Source organism: Thunnus thynnus, chromosome 22, assembly GCF_963924715.1.
Source record: "Thunnus thynnus chromosome 22, fThuThy2.1, whole genome shotgun sequence".
Taxonomy (NCBI): Eukaryota; Metazoa; Chordata; class Actinopteri; order Scombriformes; family Scombridae; genus Thunnus; species Thunnus thynnus.
The window spans coordinates 3245838-3270054 of NC_089538.1; the positions used below are offsets into that span (position 1 = coordinate 3245838).

The 24217-nt window shown below is 39.4% G+C and overlaps 1 protein-coding gene across 4 annotated transcripts in view; it reads right to left on the reverse strand.

Moving 5' to 3' along the window:
- Positions 1–24217, reverse strand: part of pde5ab (phosphodiesterase 5A, cGMP-specific, b) — a 95006-nt gene that overhangs the window by 52302 nt on the left and 18487 nt on the right. For 2 of the 4 annotated variants that reach the window (XM_067579083.1, XM_067579084.1), the window contains exons 2-3: positions 6467–6986; positions 5948–6121 (exon numbers count right to left, since the gene is read on the reverse strand). In XM_067579083.1, coding sequence (XP_067435184.1) covers positions 5948–6121; positions 6467–6986 — 694 coding nt within the window. Of the gene's footprint in view, positions 1–5947; positions 6122–6466; positions 6987–10780; positions 11109–24217 lie in introns of those variants that run through there. The other 2 variants (XM_067579082.1, XM_067579081.1) reach the window with 2 other exon arrangements.

Consider the following 24217-nt stretch of genomic DNA (forward strand, 5'->3'; position numbering starts at 1 on the left):
TACCAATCACAAGGAGGAAAACACCTTCTTTTAAGACAGAGAAGTGGCTTCTGAAGGCATGTTGAGGACTGCTGGATGAAGGGATGTTTTGTCTGCCAGCTGACCTTTAAACACCAGGCTTCTCTGTGTCCATTACCATTATCCTCTAGACTCAAGGGGACTGCGTTTGTGTGTGTATGTGTGTGTATAAAACCATCATTAGAAGAGGAATACTGCACCAATTTCACGATTACACTCTAAACAACACAGCATGATAAAAGCCTCCTTATGATTCTATAACAGCAGGATTTTTTTTGTGCATATTTATAAGTTTAAAGTTGTTTATGAGTTTCCTTTTTCAGTTTTCACATCTGATTTTGTTTTAATTTGCTGTTTGCTGTTAATGCAAATTTGAAATATTACACTTGTTATTCCAGAAAGGACTGAACACACATTTCATTGTTCATTTTTAGTAGCTTCACCAAACTAATAAATTTTTCTCAATACAGCTTTTGTCTGCTTTTGCTGACAACTGAATGGTTGACGACTGTGTAAAACCTTTTTGTTTCTTAGGGAAATATCATATTCATAAATCAAGAACAACAAAGAATGGCTCTCATGCGAGAACATTTTGGTATTCTTATCCTAAAACTCTCTCCCTCTTTTTTTTGTGAGGTTTTGTTCGTACAAGTGTTCCAAACTCTCTGCACTTCATGAATATAAATCACTCGTTTCAGCAAGATGAATGTCACCTGTTCGTGAGTAGGTGCCCGTTTGTAAAATTGCCAGTTTCATTCAAAAAATGTCACAAAAGAGTAAAAAATGATTTGAAGTTTTGCTCTTCAGCAGACAAAAACATAACAGATTTAAGAGTCCAGGTACTAGTGGACCTGAAACAATTAGAACAAATCAAGCTGTCAATGACGTGTCATCAGAGCAGCGCTGTACTGTGATGAAAACTAAGAGGGAATATACAGTCTGACATGAAGTTAGTTACTAAAAATGCATCTTTCTAAAGCAAAGCACTCCATGAATAATATGACAGGCGGTCATGTGACAGTCACAGAGATATTAGAGGAGGTGATGTTACAGCTGCAACACAAGATGATACTGGACCAACACCTGCAGAAACACCCTGAGGCAGCTGTTTACAACACCTGCTGAAATGTAGAAGCTGATGTGCTGAAATATAAAAGTAAATCCATCAAATCTAAAAAGATTCTCATTAAACTGATTTTAGTTCATTTTCGCATTAAAACTTCAAATTCATTCGGATTAAGACGTTGTGATTATGTTTATTGACTATTTACGACTCGTGCGCCAAGTCTTGTGAATTTACTGTTCAACATCTGCAGGAAGTGTTAAGTGTCATGATAGAAGCTTCACATTGATCAATAAAACTGCAAAGTAGAAGCAACTGGAATAAATTAGGAAAATGACACATAAGAGTGGTCCTGATGATTTCTAAATTCTGCTCTTACATATGAACATTTTGGAAATGGGAAAAACTAGAACTAATTCCATCAATGCAACAATTAATTTCCAAAATGTTTAGTAGTGTAAGTGTAAGAGCACAATTTAGCAAATAAAGCACAACCGACATTAGGAAAATGCCAGATTTGAAATATTCCTACAGCCACTAAAATTAAGAAATGGTTTGTTGTTGCTAATTGAGACTGGCTCATTTTTTTAATACCACCTATAATTAGAGAATTTACGGTATAAAAGAGAGTCACTTTGGCTTTGGCTCATTCTGGCTGACATTCTCTTCTACATATTTTTCAGCTAAAACGCCCCATTGAAACACCAGCCCACACCTAGCTACCAAACCATCATCATGACATTTCACCATGACTCACTCTGACACAAGCCACAACATCCTTTCACTGCTGCAACACAGCATTCACTCCAGAGCAAGAAAACTATCTGCCCACAAAGTTTACATTCTCACATATCTTTCAAAATCCAAGAAATATCTGGTGGGATCAACTGAAATCAAAACAAAATTTGGTGGAATGATAGACAAGTCCCACGGGGAATATTTTTTTTCCTCAAGATTGCATTTTGGATGCTGCACAGTGAAGGCATTGATAAGGACATCACCCCCTGCCCCCAACCCCCCGGCCTCTCTGCGGATTGGTTTGGCCCAAGCCGCTGCCAGACACTTAGTCGGTTCAGCCAGCGGAGGGCTGAACTAATGTAAACAGGCAGAGGGGGGTTTGTTTCCCATCACACTGCTGAGTCAAATGTAATCCTGAGCGGACTAATGGGAAGTTAAATATCCAATCAGAGATATGGGGAGTCCCTCAAATGACGCAGATGAACTTCCTGGAAGCAGTATCATGTTCTGCAGTAGCACACATACACACACACATTTATGTATACACAACTAGCACAAATACAGCCTGCAGCGTACACTGTACACTCAGATAATCTAGAGCAGTAGTGAGGTCCTTGAGGGGGTTCACGGGGTCCCCAGCAAAATGGGGAATAAGTTAATTACATCCATAAGTAGCACAATGACGGAATATGTGACTTTGTTGGTCATGGGTTTCGTACAATTTCTGTAATAAAACATCTAAAAGCAAAAATCTTATCACATGTGGGTCCGTGGTCTACTTTGAATCAGTTTAGAGGTCCTTGACATGAAAACATTTGAGAACCTCTGATCTAGAGTAGCATTGTGTATTAATTGAGTCTGTTAGTGCACACAGCTAAACACACACTCATATTGATTGACACACACACATTTCTATGTATTCATACACACATGTACACAAACAGAACTGTACACTCACCAACAAGGTGACTCATCGCCAAATACACACACACTTTCCCTCACACAAGTATGCACTCACCTAGAATCAAACACACACATGTTTTTCATTACACATATTCACACATACTTACAGGCTTTAATTACACACATGACACGCACAAAAACACACAAGTGCACGCACACTTAAAAACACACTTGAACCCTCAAGTGCACTCACTTAGAAGGTGCACACACACACACACTCACACACACAGAAAACTAATTGGACACAGGTGGACCATCCCATCATCCACTTTTGTTCTCTATTTGTCATTTTCTCGCCCATCTCCTCTCATGCATCTCTTTCTCTCTCTCACACATCATCATCATCATCATCTTCTGGTTGGCTGGCAACCAGATGACAGAGCTATCAAAGGAGGAGGGTAAACCTTACAAAATCTTACACACACACACACATAAAATGAATGATGTCAGACGCTGATAATGCTGTTTTGTGATTGTGGTCCTATTGAAATTTCATTATCAGTCTTTTTTCATGGCGGTGAAGCAAAACCTGTAACATCCAGAGCAGAGCTAAATGAAAAATATCTAACTGTGGTTTTTCTAACCGATATTGTGGTTTCAATTGCAATAATTTTCGATAAATTAGACTGCAGGCATGTATTTCTGGTATTTCTGGTGGTGATATAATTTCAAACAAGATACATTTGTAACAATGACATGACAAACTCTTGTCTTGTTTCTACATGAAAAAACTTTTCTATAGAGACGTTGACAAATTTAGCGAACATTTAATGAGATATTACAGTATGTTAGTGGTTTACTTCACATTAATCAAGAATAATTGTGACATTTAAATTATATGTGGTGCATACTTGGCCAGTTTTGGGCAAGTGTGTTATTGTTTTATGACAGCATAACATATAAACCTAAATATAGCAAGTTTGACAGTATTTGATATCTGACTGATGACCCCTAGCTGTTGATACTGTTAACAGCGCCGCACTTTAGCTACTGAAGCTAGCGTTAACGTCAGCTACCGATCGCTTAAATGATGAACATTACACTCAACAACTGACCCACCTGCTAGCTACCAGTCTGACTATTTCTTTGTTGAAGTAGCCTCTATGAAAATGTATAACACTGTGGATTATTAACAGAAGTAAAAATTGATAAAACATTTTACAATGGAATTTTTCAGTGCCATGAGCACCACAAACAAAGCTCCAATCACCTATATTGTGATATGGCGGAGGCAGATATCCGAGAGACAGATATCTCAAAACCTGGACAAATAAAACCAAAACTATCTGCATGGCTGAGTACACTAGAAGCAAATAAGAAAATGTTCATGCGTCTTGCGTCTTATTCTTTTGTTTAAAACAAAAATCCTGCAGCAGCAGTGAGGTAATTCCACTTGTTTCTCACAGAACTTCACTGCTGTCAAGGACTTTGAAGAAACAGCTTCCAACAACTTGAAACAAGACAGAAAATCAAGAAAAGGACACGTTATGAAAGAAAATCCTCCAAATTTGATTCTCTGAGTTCATTTATATTGGAAAAAGTACAACTGTATAATTTCATTGTCTGAAGTCTTGACACTGCCAAGTATTATAGTCATAAAGATAATTGTATAAGGCTATAGAATATCAGACTTTGTTTTTGGCAGAGTTCTCTGCTGACATTCAAATAGAAATTAATTGTAGAGGAAGACATTTCATGTAAGCACACACACGCACTCACGCACTAAAGTCAGACTGATATGACCACACACATGCATTTAATTATAGCTTACTTCCTCTCTCTCTATTTCGTGCTTCCTTTCTACCTCTCTCTGCCTCTCTCTCTCTCTCTCTCTCTCTCCTCCACCCACACACACATAGTACATAAACATAACACACACATCTGCTTCGTTTTGAAGACACTCAAAATTCTTCCGGAGGGTTAGAGTGCAGTCAAAGAAACGGACATACACACACACTCACATGCTAACACACATAATAGTAATGCCACGTTCATGTAATTTCCACCCCAAACACTTTTCAGTTTAAAATATGTAATCAGAGGACACTGTTCAAATAAAAATGATATGAAAACTCCTACAAATTATAGTTTGGAGGGCAGCTGGAGGGGTTAAAGGTCAATGTGCAGAAGTCCCGGTGCTGAAAACCAATTTTCCAAATTTCTGAAGCCAGAAATTGGGGGAAAAATAGTTTCAGGGTAAACTCAGCAATTAAATTTGTCCAGCTTATTGGCATTGATATATTAAATATTATGTGTCTGGATAAAAATTACTATCACATTAATGCAGGTTATATGAGAACAGCATATTTTTTTAAAAGGGTGATACATTTTCTGATCAGATGTTTGTATTACCACATATGTCCATATGATTCAATGATAATTGTGCAACATTAATAAATACAGTACATCCATTCACTTTCTTTCTGAGAGTGAGATGAGAAATTTGATACAATTCTCATGTTTGTAGAGCTGGAGTCAGTAGGCAATTAGCCTAGATTAGCCATCAAATAGTTACAGTTATAGTTTTCTCACTGCTTCCAGTTATGCTAAGCTAGGCTAATCGTCTCCTAGCTCTAGCTCCAAACTTAACACACAGACATGGTGGTATTGATCTTTTCCTCTCAATCTCAGCAAGACAGAGAACAGACCTTTCCCCCCAAATGTCAAACCATTATTTTAAAGTGTAATCTTGTTTGAATGTGTTTTATGTTGAAAAACATAAAAACATATTGTTGGTGACAGATTTTAAAGTCAGATTGATAGCCATTGATTGAAGTGAGAGAAATATTGTGTTGAAACCAGATCACTCAGAAGGTCAATACACTGAAACTGTCTAGGGTTAAATGTCACCAGACTGAAAGAGAACAATCAGTTCAGAGTGTGTGTGTGTGTGTGTGTGTGTGGGCGATGGGGTGGGGGTGTGGGGTAGGGGGGTGAAGATGAACCCTTCAGAGGAGCACTCTGACCTACTTGCCCTTCTTTGATCCCCCTCCTACCCCCTCAGGTCTGTGCCCTGTCAGCAAGAACCATCAAATAAACCCCAAAGCAAACACAAGCCTGTTTCACCACACACAGCAAACCACCTCATTACTTGCCTGACCAGCATCAAACCAACCCTACTAATGTTAGGAAAAATGGCGACAAAACAAGACGTTTAGTCTTCACCTCATAAGCATTCTTGATATTGAGCGGCTGTCCTGTGGCGGCTACATGTCCCACGATGCCCTTGTTCCACTCCAGCCGGATGCAGTTACTGGAGGATTCTTCTAGTGTGGATCCCTCGGCCACGTCGAACAGGCGGCTGACCAAGAACTTCCTATTTGAGCTGTCCTCGCCCACCTGCGACCACACACACACAGGATGTGGTCACACCACTGATTTAAAACAGGGGAATGGATGACCGAGAGAAAAATTACATGTTATTTGTTATATGATTCTACCCGTTACTGTGAGCTTACACTATAAAAACAGTCAGGAAAAGAAACATTTGAATTTTACAAATCCATTGAGTAGACTAAGCATAACTAGGGTCTTTCCCTTGCACCTTTTTGGAACTATAATTAACTGGAGCTTTTCACATGGTACTGTATGTCCCTGTTCCTGCCGTTTTGGCTGATCTCAGTGTTCCAGTTAAACCAGTCAGAGTTATAGATTGACCCCCAGCCTTTTTCCATCTATTCGTACCAGGAACAGTGAGTAGCGGTCTGCGGCGATCAGCTCATTGATGTGGAGGAAGATCTTGTGGCAGAGTGCTGTCACATCCAGATGACTCGACACTTCCTTCACCAGCTCCAGCAGCCTGGCGCAGCGGTCGCTGCCACTACCTCCATTCCCACCTCCCCCGCTAACACCCTCACCCATCACAGAGCCCCGCAGAGGGACAGTTTCACGGTCGGAGTCGCTCAGAAAAGTAAGAGAGCCCTCAGAGTCTTTGACCACGATGGGTCTGAGTGGTCGGTCGAACTCTGACGCTGAGATTTTGCGAGTCGGGGTGCCGGGGGCCGGGCTGGAGACTGTGGCCGGGGAAGGGCTGCGGTTGTCCAAGAGGCTGAGGTTGGCTGGGAGGATGGTGGAGGAGGAGGGGGCAGTAGGGGGCCCGGTGTCTGTGGAGGACTGGTGTGACCGCTGCTGTGCAGGATTTTCTTTGGAAGCAGATGGCTGGATGGTGTGGACGCGCTCAGCGAACCAGGCATTCACCATCTCCCTGTTGAAATGGAGAAGAAAACAAATCAGTCTCTCTTTGACAAACTACAACATGCGGTATCTGTAAAGCTGTCAAAGGAAGGGTTACAGATGTACCAGAGGTAAAAGAGTCAGACATGAAAAGACATGATCACCTGAGAAACAGATTACATGTAGCTCATGACTAACAGACCTTACTTTTTTAAATCTAAAAGACTACCCCTTATATAATGACCATTTCCACCAACATACACAGACGGTTAAAACAAACAAATTGAACAATACACTGGACAATAGGCAAACTACAAAATCTTCTGACAACACAACATTTTGTCTGGCCTTTATCATTTGTGCTGCAATTTGCACTGAAAAGGAAAAAAAATGGAGGACAAACACACAAGGTGAACTTGGGGGACTGACCTGAAACCTGATCAACTGGCTTATAACACGAGTCTCTCTCCGACAGTTTTTTAGATTATTATTTCTCCGGTGCACACACATGATGTTGAGGGTCCCAATTCCACTCTTACGCATGATTTTATCTCTCAAATGTCTGTATCAACCTGGCCAGTGTAGTGTGTATTTGGTCCAACTTAGTCCAATTACCAATAACGATGGCACAAGCTAAAAAGTCAGGATCAATTTTTTTTATAATTCATCCTCCAAGGACAATGAACCTGAACCAAATTTCACAGCAATCCATCCAATATTTGTCGAGATACTGTACGTCAATAAAAAACAAAAATGTCAACCTCATGGAGGTGCTAGAAGAAAAGTCAGGGTATCACCAAAGTCAGTAGAATATATCTTCTAGGGAAGATCAATATTTGTACAAAACCAGGTGTCAATCCATCAGGTAGATGTTGAGATATTTCAGTCTGGACCAAAGTGTTGGGTCAACTGACCAACATCCTGAGCCATGCCACTAGCATAGCTAAAACCCATATGACAATAGTGTTACGTAGACACAAAGCTAAAGTTGTTGTTACACTTTAACCACATAACAAATTAACACTACAGTACAGAGGACTTGTTTGTACCCAACCAGAGACCAATGAGAGGTGGTGTATCTGGAGAAGGGTGTTGCTTGGCTACTTAGGATTTCTAAACTTCTTATTGTCACAACTTTATGAATTAGATTTGGTTTTGAAACAATTTATGTTGAATTCATGTTATTTGCTGAACAGTGGCCACAGTGGCCAAAAGAGGCAATTAAAGGATAATGACAAATTAATTTTTTCTACATTTCCCAAAATTCTCTTAATTCAGATGCTTTAAAGTCATCAATATGAATGGGACCAACAGTATAAAACAACAAAAATGTGTCCTGGTGAGGTACATTGTGTTTACTTCTTGTTTTACATGTTTGATAAAAACACTGAAATATTCATCTTTGACATGTTAAAATGTATTCTCACAGTAGCACAAAAACGGTCAGTAAACTGACTCAGTAATATCAGTAACACAACAATATCTATATAAAGTTTGCTAACATTAGGCACCATAAGTTACTGTTTATAAATTCAACTTTTCATTAGCAAGAAGACAATTTTATTATTTACTCTTTCAAAAGTGACATATCCTTTAAGTTTAATTTTAGAGCAAAGAAATACCCAAGATTAGGGAAGTCAAATTAAACTAGTTTGAAACTAGTTTTTCTTCTTTTTTAAAAGTCTTTCTCATAATAAAAACTAAATTATTTACTAAAACTGAAAACGCCACAGGAGAAAACCTGAGATGAATTGGAAATTTAGCCCTGGTTGCTTGAGTTGAAGGTAAATGGTAACAGTATCTGCTCATCCTCTCTGCCAAATAATCCTTTCCTGTTGGGAAACTGATTTCTTTTTGTGTGTGACTTTTTTTCTGCATATTTTTTGCATCTGAAAACGTTTTTTTTTCTAAATCACAAGAGAACAGTCTGCAAGCAAAAATGAAACTTTGAGCATGGGAAATTGGTCTGTTACAACAGCAAATAAAAACACGTCATAGCAATGACAACAGCAAGAATGCAGCAAATAGTGGCACTAAGCACAATGCAACGAACAATTTCATTACAGGAGAGTGTTACAAAGAAATGCATGAATGCATGAAGATAAAATCTAAGTGAGCATGGGCAATGAAGGTGAATGTAGGAACAGTGGATATCTTTGTTTTCATTTTTGGCTGTGTGTGTGCGTGCTGTAGCTCCTTAAACTGTCTAATTTGGGTATTTACTGAGACAAATCCAATGTGTGCGTGTGTGTGTCAGGCATGGTGTATGTTTGTGTGTGAGCACTAAATTGGATGTGATTACGGAGAAGCTCTCTAATCAGCTAACACATTGTCTAATCAACCCATGCAATGCCAACACACACACACACACACACAAGCTTCCAAACACACTCAGCGACCGCAAGGTCACGTGACTCGTTCTGGTTGTTTTCACGCCAGTCAAAGGCTCTGTTCACCTGAGCGGAAGGCCAAAATCTGGAGGAGACGGTAAAAGGCGCTGGCCATGAAATTAACCATGGTATCTTGGGCTCCGAGCCAGGCAAATAAAACTTGGAGAGCCAAAGAGAATGGGCTGTTATCTCGCCAAAGCATGAGAGACTGCAGTGTGTCAGACCCAGTCAGGTTACTCCATCTCCCATTGAGTGCGCTGCCTCCCCACAGAGTCGACCCTAATGTATCCAGGGGAGGTGTGGCTGAATCAATACCTCTCTAAGAAATGCTTCTCAACCAGAACGGCAGAATGGCTGATGTGTGCAAACCTCTTGCGCTGAGCCAATCACTCACTTTTTGCTTTGTAATGTGGTCAAAAACAGCAGGGGAGGAAAACAGTGCGCTAGGAAATATGTCCTCTGACAATGCCCTGTATGGAAAAATATCTGAAGACGGAGATGGGTTTGAGATGGACTGTTTTGCTGTCGCTGGATGAAAAGAAAACTTTGTGAAGTTGCCATGGTGGTATAAGAGGATAAATGGATCTGAAAGGGTTTGTCACTAAAGCAAACACAGACCTAGAGTGTTCTGATGAAGTGCTGCCAGGCTGATGAAAAGCCCAGATATGTCTGCTGTAAAAAAAAAAAAAAAAAGCCTTATGTGGCTGCTACCGCCTGAGATAGACTGATTTGGAGTCTGTGTTTGCATAACAAATTAAATGGCTAATTTGCTCCTTGCCACACTCTCTAACGTCTAAAACTGTGAGTGTGTGTGAGGAGGCTGCAACAGAAAAAAAAACTCATTTCATTTATGGCACAGGCACCTATGTGGAAGGCTTGTATAATTATCACCAATGACCTATTCAACAGTATGCACTGAGAATTAAATAGAATCATTGGCAGCAGTAAAAGTTAATGATTACAGGCCGCTGTGCACCTCTCGGAGCTGTTACTGATTGTGAAGTGGATGGTGAAATGAATTAGAGCCGAGCTGTGAGAGGCCCTGCGGAGACAGAGTCAGCGTGAATCACCAGAGTGCATTACAGCAGCTCTCTGACATCCACAGCCCTGCAGGTAGACTACCTGAACGGGAACGCAAGGTTTCCAGGTCCGAGGTGGAGCTGAGAGAACCACATTCACCTCCACCGGACAGGATGTTTGTTGTTAGATAAGATCAGTGCAGGGTTACATAGAGAAGTAAAGTGATACCTATAATGAAAACACTCTAAACTAGCAGAGGAAATTAAACTGCTCCTGATTGACTGTGAGTCTGCACACAAAAGCAAAGTGAGTTTACTTGGAGGCTGCACATACACAAAGTAAAACAGTGTGACACACTGAGTGGCAGCACCCCTCTCCTCTCCTCTCCTCTCCTCTCCACTCCGCCCCCCGTTACCTTGACGCCTTCCTGATAAAGTAGGAGTGGGTGAACTCCAAGTGGTCGTCCAGCCACGCTTCCATCCTCTCGCTTCCCGGGGAACAGCAGTCCTCCATGGCGCAAAGGCGACAACAGTCTCCTACTGTGAGCTCCGGTTACCGTCTACATCTATACACGGAGGAGCCGGTGCAGAATAATGTGTACGGAGAGAGAGAGAGAGAGAAAGAAAGAAAGAGAGAGCGGCTCAAAGAGAGAGCTGCACGGGAGCCGGTCGCTCGGTCGGTGCGCGCGGATCTTAAAGCAGTGACTGTGCGCTTCCTAGTTGCTGAAGCGACTAGTTGAGGACGAGAGAGAGAGAGAGAGAGCGAGAGAGAGAGAGAGAGAGAGTGAGAGAGAGAGAGAGAAGTAGGCTTCCCCCTCTCTCTCACTCTTGTACCCTTATGATAAAAACAAAGCCTACAATCATAGGAAACCATTTACACTCCTATATTCTTAATATACCTAAATATTATAAGAATATGTTGATGATAGGACCCTATATGATGTACATATAAAGAAAGGAACTCATACAAAGGAAAATAGTGGATAAAGATGGGAAAGCAAATGTGATTAAATACAAACTAGATATATAATTTACTTAATTTGACCAGGATTATCCACTCAGTATTGTTTCCTAAGGAGTCCTGGTACAAACAATAAGACAAAATAATTATACAATTTTGGACAGCATACATTAAAGGGATGCTTCTGTAATTTTAGTGTTGCCTTCCCATAATGTTAGGGGACTCACAAGAGACAGTTTAAATCAAGAATGGTAAACATCCACGCAGCAGAGGCCAAGATATCCTGATTTTTTTGTCTATAGTATGGGTCAAATTGTAAAAAAAAAAAACAGATCCTACATTTCCCATGATGCAACCAATAGCGTTTCTTTGTTAGACTGTCTATGCCTGATAAACACCCATGTCTTTCAAAGTCTGTGGCCCCAATTTTCAATACAGGATTTCTGCATTCTGCTACAGGATTCTCTGACCAAAGCTACAGCAAGACAACCCTGATGACATCACTATGACATCATCAGGGGGTTATTTTCGCAGACTTGATAAAGCTCCTCCGCAGCCAAAGCAGATATTATACAACTGTTTTCACAGGCTGAGTAGTACTGCTGATGTGTAAGCTGATTTTTATTTGTAAAACTGGTGTAGTGCCCTTTTAAAGAAAATTATATCTGCTTACCTATTGTCTAGTGTTTATGAAGTCCATCCAGTCTGATTGTAAAAAATACATTCATGTCAAGATTGTTAATTCTATATTATTTACTAAACAGAACAGTTAGATGTAAGCCATTTGTCATCTTGTCTCTCCATATCTTTGTCCTTTTGAAATAAATCAATTAATTTGTAAATTAAAATACCCTGAAGAACTATGTGGTCTCCATAAAACAACCATCAGCAATCTCTGAGTGGGGAAATGTTCTGGGAAGGTTAGGAGGACATTCGTAAGTTCCCCATGTGGTCAAAGTAGTTCCTAGAACTGCTCTTCTGTTCTTTTAATAGAACATTGCATCACCGGAACCTTTAATGAGTTAAATCTTTTGTTTAGGTTTCAGGGAAACATTAGTGTATATTCTCTAAGAATTTATATATAACCATGATGTACAGATTTTCTCTACACATTCTAGGAACTAATGAAACAAAGTTGATCATTTCTGGAACCTCTTAAGGTTGTAAGAAATGTGACCAAATGGGAAGCGTAGGGTGGAGTTCTGTGTCATGCTGGGGTTTAAAACTAAACCGAACCCGGAAATAACTCTTTACAGCCCGACCCAACTGAACCCAGCTGGTAGGCTACTGACAAAATTTGAGACAAGAACCCAACCCAAGATCTGAATCTTTACACAATAAAATGGCCTGAACCTGATTAAAAATCAGGGTTGGGTTAGCAGAAGTTTAGCTTGTGCTTGTTACAGATTTTAGAGATAAAGTTTGTTAGAATCAGTGTAGGGTGAGGTCAGGTAATTTGCAACGCTTTTTGGTAGATTACCAAGAAAACTACCTAAAATTCTGAAGACTACCTTAAGTGTTATTTTTAGAATTTGTTATGAATCTCTGCTATATTTCTATATATATTTCTATAAAGAAAATATGTTGCAGAGTAAAATACTTTAGAAACTTTAGATCATCAAACACATCAAGAACCTCTACCTCACTTTGATGGCATGTTCAAGTAAAATGGGACAGTTGGTGAGGTAAAATGGGACAGTCACAGATGGTTGGTTTCAAATAGGATGATGTGAAAACTGGCCGGAAAAAAAAAGGCTGGAAATTCCTCACAGGCCTAATTAGTTAAGGAAATCTGGTGTGGTATTAAAAGAAATTAATTACCGCTGATACATTAGTTTCTACACAAGTACTGAAGAATGTTATTGAAATATCCTATGATGCAAAACACATTTTACTATTGTAGTGATATATAGGGGATAAACATACCAGTCCTAAAATATGATGAACTCACTGCTGAGACAGTTTATATATAGTGATTTATGTTGGCTTTTACACTATGATGCACATTTATCATCCCCAGGGAATAAGCCATAACAGAGGTTTTTCAGATATTTGGTTTATATAATACTGATTTATAGTGGCTGCAGTATTTGCCTTCCAGCCCCATCTGCAGTAATGAATTCCCGGAGAGATGCAGATGGATTCGTTTTCTCACACTCCAATAAAGTGTAGACAAAAACAAGGCAAATATTAGCTGCTGTTTCAGAGACATTTCCACTTAGATAAGAATTAGGAGAACAGCTGAATACTTGACATCAAACATGACATCAAAATCTTTTAAAGATTATGTCAATATTGGTACAATTTTTAGCTCTATCAGCCCCTGTTACACTTGAGAAGTGGAACTAAATAGAGGAAATTGAAGGAATTCCTTGGTGTGGGCAAATTCTTCACAAGTGCAACTTCAATCCTGATTCTCCGCTCATTTATTCATCTCTTGACCTTGTTTCCCCTGTACAGCTGCTAATTCAAAATAAACAATTCACAATAAACCCTAGCAGTGATTAACTTTTCAATTATCCAGTGAATCACATAGCTGGAGGAGCTTGGGCTTTTATTGATGAAGTCTAATGGCTTTCAGCCTCTGTGTCTGCTCTCGCTGTGCTGGTCTCCAGTGTCCACCCAGCTGGACACTTGGCCCCCACCGGTGGTGTTACCTTACCAGCAGATGGTGGCTGGTCGTCCCGGAGGGTTGGGGGGCGGGGGGGGGCACCAGCAGCATCCCAACCCCCTCTACACCTCCCACCACTCTCACTGCACAGGCAGCCAATCAGAGATAGCAGAGCCTGTAGTCAGTCTAATGTTGAGATGGAAAAGGAGTGGGACATGTAATTAGATGCACCTTTACTTGTTTTTGATTCAGTCTGAATGTTGTCTTTGTGTGATTTTTTCACATTGTATTGTTTCTTTAAAGTGTATTTTATCCTTACATTGTTCATCCTGTATTCCCCTGACATTTTCTATCCCGTATATGTTCTTTTTAACCCATCTAAAGCAGCCTATCTGATGAAAATCTAAAGGTTTTGCCTTGTCTGACCCTGATAAGGGATCACTCCATAATGTTTATGTACTCTGCAGCTTATTACTGCACTGAAAACACTATTTTTGTGATATTTTCTCTTCCACAGTACTTTACCAGGACTATATGCTGTCTACACCTAAATCCCCACCAACAGCTCTTGAAAAATTTCATGGAAAACGGATGCAAAATATATGTAAAAGGAAGCAATTACCGCCAACAAGATATACACTTGTACAGGTTTAGCAGACTTCCTGTACTTGCTAAAAACAACCTCCAAATATTTAAAAGTAAAAGTCTACAATTATGCTAGTAGCTCTATGAGGCTGTACTTGGGATCACCGAAGTCATTAGGAATCATCACCTGGCAACCACACATGTCCATACAAAATTTTGTGACAATCCATCCAGTAGATGTTGACATATTTCTATAGAGAATTGAACATTTTGACTTGCTAGTGATGCTAGATGAAAAGTCAGGGGACAGCTGTCCAGATATTTCACTCAAAACCAAAAATGTCAACTTCATCATGGTGCTAGAGAAAGAATTTTACAAAGCTAATTAGCATTCATCCTGCGGTAACCATGAATGTCTGTTAATGGCAATCCATCCAATATTTGTAAAGAAAGGTGGAGCAACGGATTAATAACGTTGCCTACCTTAGCTAGCTAAAAACTATAATGCCTACACATTGTCAGTGTATGTCACCTGTAATATGTTTGATTGTGTAAAAAGAATGCATTTGATGTAACCTACATCAGTTTAAACTTTCTTAGAATAATGTATTGTAACTATTAACTTTACCTATTGATTTACATCAGCTTTAGAATGGGATTTTTTTCCACAAATAAAAAGGTGACCAGAGGTCAGTTCAAGTATGTTTACTCACCACTGCATCCCTGTAACACACACACATCTACACACAAAGTAACAACCCTCAGGCTCTTTGGCTCCTGAAGTTCCTTTTAATGTGGTCAAAGCTGAGCTAGTCGCAACTTGTCTGTACCACTCAGGTTTTCCCTCTTCAGCTGTGCACCTCCACCTCTGTCTATCACAAAGGATAAAAACATAGTATAACAACAATGTCATAGTAGACTTGTAAAAGTGGTGACTATACAGAACTGGAACAAACATTGTGCCTGTAGGCGCTGTACAAAAAGCAGAAAGCAGAGAGTAATATCTAGAAGAACATCCTGAAGAATGTCTCACACTCCTCTTTGTCCCCTGTGGTCAGATCTGAGCTGAGATAATTGAAAGGCTTTCTCTGACAGACTGGTCCGACTGACTGGTCAGGGAGTGTGTGCAGGTGGCTGAGAGAGAGAGACAGTACAGAGAGGTATTTTCTTGATGCATGCTTGTGTGTTGGTATAAAAAGTGCAATAGAGTTTTGGTGTGTCTGAAGGGCAACAATGATATCTTTGGAATTAAGTGTTAGGCAAGTTACTTGACAAATATAAACATTGACAAAGTACATATTACTCATTTATCTTCTGCACTTAACATTTGTAGAAAAAGAAAAGGAGACATTGTGGTTTAACAAGCTTTTGGACTTTAGAGGTGGCCATGAACAGCTCACTTTATGTTAGCTTAACCGTTAACATTAGCCCCAGTGACTGCATGAAGTGTCGTCCTCTCAGCTGTTTTCCTGAATCTAGCCTTACCGGTAGCTAACATTAGCAAGCAAGCTAAGAAGAAACAACATGTAAACAAGACAACTTTGGAGTTACAGTTGCATTAGTCCTCTTTAGGTGGTGCCTAACTGTCCCCAAACCTCCAGCCTAGCACAAAGCTAGCACGTACCAGACCTGTCTGTCCACTGAACACACAGAGACTAAAGTGATATCAACCTTCCATCAAACTACCAGTATGACAGCAAACAAGATGACCTCCAAACTGTAAGTAATGAAGCATTGCTGGGATTAGTAACTGAAATGTAATTACTGAATATCAAAATTTTGTAATCCCTTACACTACTCGTTACTGTTAAAGGTAATGACATTACTGTAATATGTTACAAAACAAAAAAGAATTAAAAATGTTGTTATTTTGTGCCAGTATTCAATAGTTAAAATCTTAAAATTTTCAGGTCAAATGAAATATTTTACTCACCGCAATTTTAGTTTAGAAAATCAGCCTTTTCGCCTTAATTTTCTCTCCCAAATCAGTTTGACTGTTGTGGGTTTGTTTAAAACCTGATCATCTGACTTCTATTCAGCAGAAGTCAACTTTAGTTGGGTTCCCATATCTCACCAAAAGACAAGTGCGTACAATGTTATCATTAATGATAAGAATGATGGACAAAACTCTAAGATGAAACACTAGATGTAATAAACAAGAATGATCCTTTAAAGGCCAGTCAGAATCAGCCTCATCGCCATCGACTGCGAGCAGGAAAGGTTGATGGTTGAAGCCATCACTCCCTCATCACACAACACACAGTGAAACCTCTGCTGGATGACACAAGAAGGTCACTGTTGTAAACCAGTCTCTCTGAACTGCTATCAGATAACCAACCAGCACTGAAAATTTCCATACACAGCCCCAATGTGGGCCACACACACACACACACACAAACACACACACACACAAACACATACACACACATACAGTTAGAACACTCCAAATAAGCATCCTAATCATATAGTATACACAGTATACACACACACTGGGACACATGCATTCACATATACACACATACATCAGGTGCTCACCCTATATTCAAACTACAAAATACTGTATGTATACTGTATGTACACATTCATGCATTATATAAGACAATAATGTGCTTAAGGTACTGTATCAAATGCAAACAGGCATGCAAAGACACACATGAATCAGCGGTAGTCACAGCTGTGTATACACAGGCACACACACACAAATACAGAGAGAGAGACACAGTGAAAATGGGCAGAAATAAAGGGTGGGCATATTTCTGCTCATTCTTCGCTGTGTGTCAGTGGACTTTGCCCTCAGGCTCCTCTGTCTGGAGAAGCTCAGTAAACAAGTCTGAAACATGAAGGAAGGAAATAAAAACCTGACTGGGCCATCGACCATACCTGAACAAGACTCAGCTCACAGTCTGCATCAGTAGTTAGATATTGATGTTGACATAGGAAACCCTCACTGATGATGTTTAAACTTATTGCCATACTCCTTCACATGTTGATAAAAATCTGTATCTAAAGTTTTCTCTTGAAACCTCTTTGAAACCAACAGTTTACACACGTCTGTCCTGGACTTTTTGGATTCAAGCTGCAGCCACAGAGCTTAGATTGTGACTATTCTGCAGCACAATGCAGCATAGGTCGGCCCTGCCAGAAGCATTATGCCATGAAAATATTCAGTTGCGGAGATAAAAGCATTCTTTTCAGCATCACCTTGGATCCTGAAAACAGGGCTGTTTGTGAGCAGAGCTAGGTTTAATGGCTTCCCTCTATCCAGCAAATGTTTGAGAAAACACAGACGTGTGTCTGCACAGTGTCGGCACAGAGCGGGGACAACAGGAATAAATCTCACAAGAGGAGAGCGAGGGCGACAGAGCTGTTCTGCCAGCTCAAATGAAAATGTGTTTTCTGAGAAATCGCTGGAATGTCTTCAGTAGCATATAAGCAAAGCGACAGCAGTTGAACAAGCTGACATAATCTGTCTTTAAGCCTTAAACCTCCATTCTGAGGTGGAAGTACCATTTAGTTATTTGCACCAATGCTAACTTGAACTGCAGCAATTTACTGTCCCAGCAAACACTTTCTTGGTTTATTTTATACACACACTGCAGCCTGGGAGAGTTTGAATGCAGAGTATGAATTTAAGGGTCAGCACTGATGCTCCCAATCCCTGACAAAAATGCAATTTCCTGACCGGCTAAAAGAAAACATCAATCTGTTTCTGCTGAAATATAAATCACTTTACTATGAGGTGAACAGTGTGAATAAATTCAGAAATAACTTTATGGAAATGTGCATGTTCATCAGTGTTACTACAATTAGAATAGAAATTAATTGAAGAAATTTAGGAATAGCATTGGCTCAAAAGCCTGCCCTGCCGTTGGTCCAGTGCATGCTGGGATAGGCTTCAAACCCCCAGTAACATGGGAGATTGGGTTAGTTAGTTAGTTACTTGAAAAATGTCATAAAGTTCTGTTACTCAGCTCACTCACATATCATATCTTCTGTATTAAACATGTATAGGAATATAAAACTAGGAACTAGGCAGCTTGTTTGCTGTCTTACCAGGAGTTAGATTGAAGGAGACTGTCCTCCCAAGAAAAACCACACAACAGGTCGTAATGTCATTTGTCCAAAAATGACATATAGGTACATTTGAGTGAAGATGCCATCTGGCAGCCGTAGTAATTATCATCCAGACCAGTGGCGCAGTTGAGATAACGTATATATAAGTTGACAAATTTCCTCATTTGGAGGTGGTGGGTTGAGTGGAGGGAACGGGAGAATGTCTGAACACCAGTGAAATATTTTATTGGGATTTGTCTGTCGGAGGTTGATGGACATCTGAATGATTTGATTGACTAGAAGGGGGTGGACTTGAAGAAAATGGTTTCGAAAATAATGTAAATAATGCAAAAAATGTTTTTGCATTTTCTGAATAACTTTATAAAGCATGGGATAGGAGAAGAAAAGTAACATATGATAGATAAAGTCCTCAGACTTTATTCTATATGGACTGCAGAGTTTTGGTTTATGAACTGGATCAAATATACAGTGTTTGGCACAAGTGGTTGCAAATGTATTTTGTTTTGTTAGAATTTGTGTATTGTGGCTGTGTCTATCTATCTATCTATCTATCTATCTATCTATCTATCTGTCTAGATATTCATCGTGGGATAACTCCTAGAGCGTTATATGTGAGAGGATTTAGTATATGCTTATGTTTGGATGATCTTTATGTTTATATTTGGATGACATTTATGTACTGTGTTGTTAGGTAACGGTGGGTTAACATGCTGGAATGTTTGTTTTGTTGTTAGTTAATGCATCTGAATAACTTCATGAGGGATGGGTCATGTAAATCACCAGACATGAAAATAAAACATTCTTTCATTCATTCATGGATTGAAGGGTTCATATCAGTTTCGTCTCTGTGTCAGTGAACACACTGGTCTGGGATGTGTTACTTTGACACAGGGCCTAGAGGTGTGGAGAGGTACTTCAGCCCAGAGTGGATTTTTCTTGTTAGCTGGCTATAGGGTTGTAACGGTACATAAAATTCACAGCTCGGTACGATTTGGGTACAGCAGGAAAAAAAAAAGAAAGGTAGAAAATAACATTTTGGTCTTTTATTTTGAAAAATGTAAACATCCAACATTGGCTCGTTGGTCATAACTATTACTGAAATAGTTTAGTTGTGTCACAGTGGAAACTAGTACTGAAACTGTTTAGTTGTGCCGCAATGGAAACTAGTACTGAAACTGTTTAGTTGTTGCAGTGGAAACTATTACTGAAACTGTTTAGCTTGGCTGCAGTGGAAAAGGAAAACAACCTTTCTGTTTCTTGCAAGGAGTCATGGCACCTGCTGACAGCTGTTTTATTCTGATTTATGGTCTAACTGTGTATAAAGTAGTTCAAACTAGCTCCACCTCCAGCAGCTACAACTGTAACATGCTGCTTACACACTGATGCTTCAGTATTAATAATCTAATGATGTCATATATAATAATATATCAGTCAGAGGGACCAAACCACTACTTTTGCTTTCATACTTTTTAACTACATCTTTCTCTCTCAGAACTGATTCTGGACGTGCTGTCTGACCACATCAGAAATCAAATGTTTTTATCATTGTTCTAAATGGCTTCTCCCAGCACCAACAGTCACAGAGGGTCGGAGATGGGGAGATGGGGAAATGTGATATCGCTTCACTACAGAGATATCGGAGCATGTTTATTAATGGTCAGTAATAATTTAGTCAGTGTTATGGGTCTTTCGTTTGTCATTCTGATGGCAGCGACACAACAGGGTAACCAGCTTAACCAGGCTACCTTGGCTAAGCCAGCTAGCATACATCCATGAGCATACTACAGCTAAGTGGTGCTTTGCCAAAACGTTCTGGGTGGAACTCATGCTCTAGAATTATTGTTCTCCACATCGTAGTAAGTGGAATTACTAAACTATTTTGACAGTAGTTGTTTGGGTCACAGAGCATTCCGAACCAAGGAAAGTCACATACCGAACCAAACAATCTGTGCTGAACAGTTCAGGACGAATACACGTACCACTACACCCCTAGCTGGCTAGCCTTTGGCAAACCTACATTCAGAAATCACCTGGGTTTTGTTTAGAGTTAGTAGGGTTCAATACATTGTAGTTAAATGGACAGCCAGCCTATTGTCATCAAGCAATTTACTGACAGCTAGTTTAGCTAATATTTCAGAAGTCCCATCCTTACAATGAAGTTGCAGGGTCCACACAACCTGAACAAAACTAGTAACAAGTAATTATTTAGGCTTATCATTGGTTAGCTACTTAGCCATACTGCCGTCAGGTGGAGAAAAGTATGACTGAAATTTATACACACACACAACACAACAATAACAGAAAAGATTTTTCATTAAAATATGTATTTCACAATTGGAATTGCAGGAGTGGAGGTGCCCTTAATGGACAACACGCCACTGCTTGCTATTGAAAAAAGTAATCACAATATTTAATGTGTTACTAAGTAAGGCATTGCTGCCCCTGTACAGCTACCTGACCCATCTTGTTTTGTAAAGCTCTACGCCTTTGTCTAGTTTGGGTTTGGTTGTTTTCAAATGTAACTCATTTAAAAGAAAAAAAAAGTCTGTCTTTCTTTTTGCTTCAAGTAGATCTGCAACACCCATCGGAAAGAGCAATAAAAGAGTGTGGCCAATGACTTGCATTAGCCTGGTAAACATTCAGTAATGGATGAAATTAAGTAAAAATATAGCTTCAGATTTTGGGTTGGATTCAGATCACAAATTTGGCCATATCAGTCAGGTTCAGTAGGGTTAGGTCTTAAAAACTTCAGTAAGGGACAAATAAAACTCTAAGACAAAGGCATCGATGGGCTACTTTTTCGATAGCCTTGCTAGCAAGGGTACTTGTATTGTAAATAGGTAATCAGTGGAGAAGTGGATGACACAACTGTCCTTGAAATTTTTAAATACATTTACATAAAAGGCAATACCTGTATGAAATGTAAAAAAAGATGATTACCTGAGATAAAAAACATGGGCTAAACAAAGACTGGATTGGGCCCCTTAATGTGACATAACCTCCATTTATTCAGATGTTGAGAGACACAAGTAAGGACCCCTACATAAGGTACATGATTTATATATTACAGTTAATTTAACTATATTACAGAATTTTAACCTTTATCCTCACTGACCTGCTTTTGCGGTGCAAGTAAATTTCGGGACTAAATTTCGAAGCTTCCAAAGATACCAAATCTGTCAGGATGACTTTTGGGGAATTGTATATTTAGTGCTGCACAAGACATATACAATATGTCTATTTCATGGATTGGTGCAGCAGGCATAAAATACATGGTGTCTGTGGTTTCAGTACTCCATCATTATGAACATTGTATGGCTTCAATGAAGATTTGAATGCGTAGGATGTGTATAGGCCAGATAGAGACTAACTTTCAGAACAGCCACAAAGTATCTTAGCTGAGACTTTTGCATCCTTTTCTCAGTCATCACAGTTTTTGAGTGATGCCATAATTGATAGCCTCTCCGCCCCCACAGAGCATAAATGGTGCATGATGACAGCCACCCGGCTGAACCATTATCATCCATTTGCATGGCCTCTTAGCTTCTTGATGAGTGTTATGCAGATGAGCTCAGAGTCACAGGGTTCTTGATGAGACGAGATTTGCTATCTCAGCTGCATCTCCCCTGTTCATATTGCAAGCGTCTCAGAAGGGGAATGTGTTACCAAAGAACTTTCAAAAACTAACGAGAAAAGCAAGACCGTGTAAGGAAAACTCAAAGCTTGGTTTCAAACACATTGTGTATGAAACAGTACATTGCCAGCGTCCTTTCTGGAAAATCAGACAAGGCAATGAAAAAAGAATAAATTCAGTGTTCCAGCTGGAAAGAAAGTTTGCGTCACCTTGAAAACTTTAAATAGTAATGATGTGAGATCCCAGCTCGGGGAACATACAGCACTTTTCATTACTTTGAAATCAGGTAAAAGGGTCCATGTGTTCCAGGAGTGTAAGAGAGAACAAACATGTTGGTCATCTCGAGTGGAGCCTTGGAGAGGTCAGCATGGCTGATGCAGCTGGATTTGACCAGTATTTACTCTTGTGTACCTGCCTTTTAGCCTTAAACCTTTTTAATCAAATAAATGTGTTTGTGCACTTTTGTTTATTTGAGCTCAATCTTAGTTGGCTTGAACTATTGAAACTGAACTGATGAAAGGCTTTTTTTTTTTTTTAACCAAAAACCTGATATGTTCTTTTTGGATTCCTGGATTTATTAAGTGTACTGTATAAACTTTGAACCACAAATCATACATACGTATCTGTGTTTGTACGGTACCACAAATATGTGAAGCAACAATGCCCTCTTTCCTATCGTTTGTCTCCCAGAGGACTTTGGCTTTTTGCTTCACGCCTGGGAATGCTTTCAGTTTCCCGTTCATTTATCTTGCATGAAAGATTCTTGTCCTGATCTCAATTACTGTCCAGATTTATGGCAGTTTCCATAGTCATAATGGCCCCCATAACTTAGCAAAGATAGCCTTACAGTAGATGTTCCCATCTGGAATGCATCTATCAGTCTGCAAGGTAATATGTATAGATTTCCCCTTGTATTTTACTGCATTGTTTGTCTGACCTCATTCTGAACTTTGTATTTTGTTAGGTAATTGCCAAGAGGAGATGTCAAAAAATTCCCACCCTAATGTAGCAGGAGCATAGTTGTATGATGGTTTGTTTTCTGAGGATTAATGTAACACAGTGGTGTGTTGTTGTGGGAGAAAATGAAGGAAGGAGTGGAGACCCATGATTCATCTTGGCAGCTGTGGTTATTAGAGTGAGCATGTACTGGAGGTGGTATGCTATGGCTGGAGCCCTTAGAAACACAGTAACTGAGAGATGTTGGCCCAAAATATAGCCTAACGACTGACTTTTAAATGAATAAACTGGCAGGTATGATAATCTTAAAAATGAGGGGCATGTAAGTGGCAATTGTTATGGTGTACAGCACTTATTTTCAGGGCTGGTTTCCAAACTGGGTTCCCAGTAAATACAATCTCTGGACTCACTAAACTCTGATGCTGATCAATGCTATCTCTCATGAAACCTTTTTAATTATATCATCTCTAGTTAATCAACGTTAATTCCATAATGGCTAAAATCAAAAAGCCGTCTGTACTCAGCACCAAAGATCATTTGTGGAGTAAAAGAAACTGATCAAATCAAAGATGTGGACAGTGACAGTGGTGACTCATGTCTAGAGAAATTATTTAGATGATCTTGTTACATAATTTCATTTCTTCTCATGCCTATCATATCATCATTTTAATCTCATCAATTTATTATTTACTTTTTTTTTTTTTTTACAATTGGTTGAACACATTTCTCTATACTGAATTCACTTTTTAAAAACTCTTCACACAATCCAAGAGGGACAGCTGATCATCTGATGGTCACCTGGGTAGATGCTAAGCTAAAATGGCAATCAGCTTTGGCTAATCTTTTCTATTTTTACTTTAGATGTAAATGTAGCCGAAAGTAGTGAATTCCGATGCAATTTCCAATAATATAGTAAATTATGTAGTACTTTTGTTTGGTTTTGAATGTAAATGTCTACCTTTAAACAGTTTTTTACAGTAGTATATAAACATGTGTGAATGCATTTTGTGACAAAGCAATGAAAAGTGATC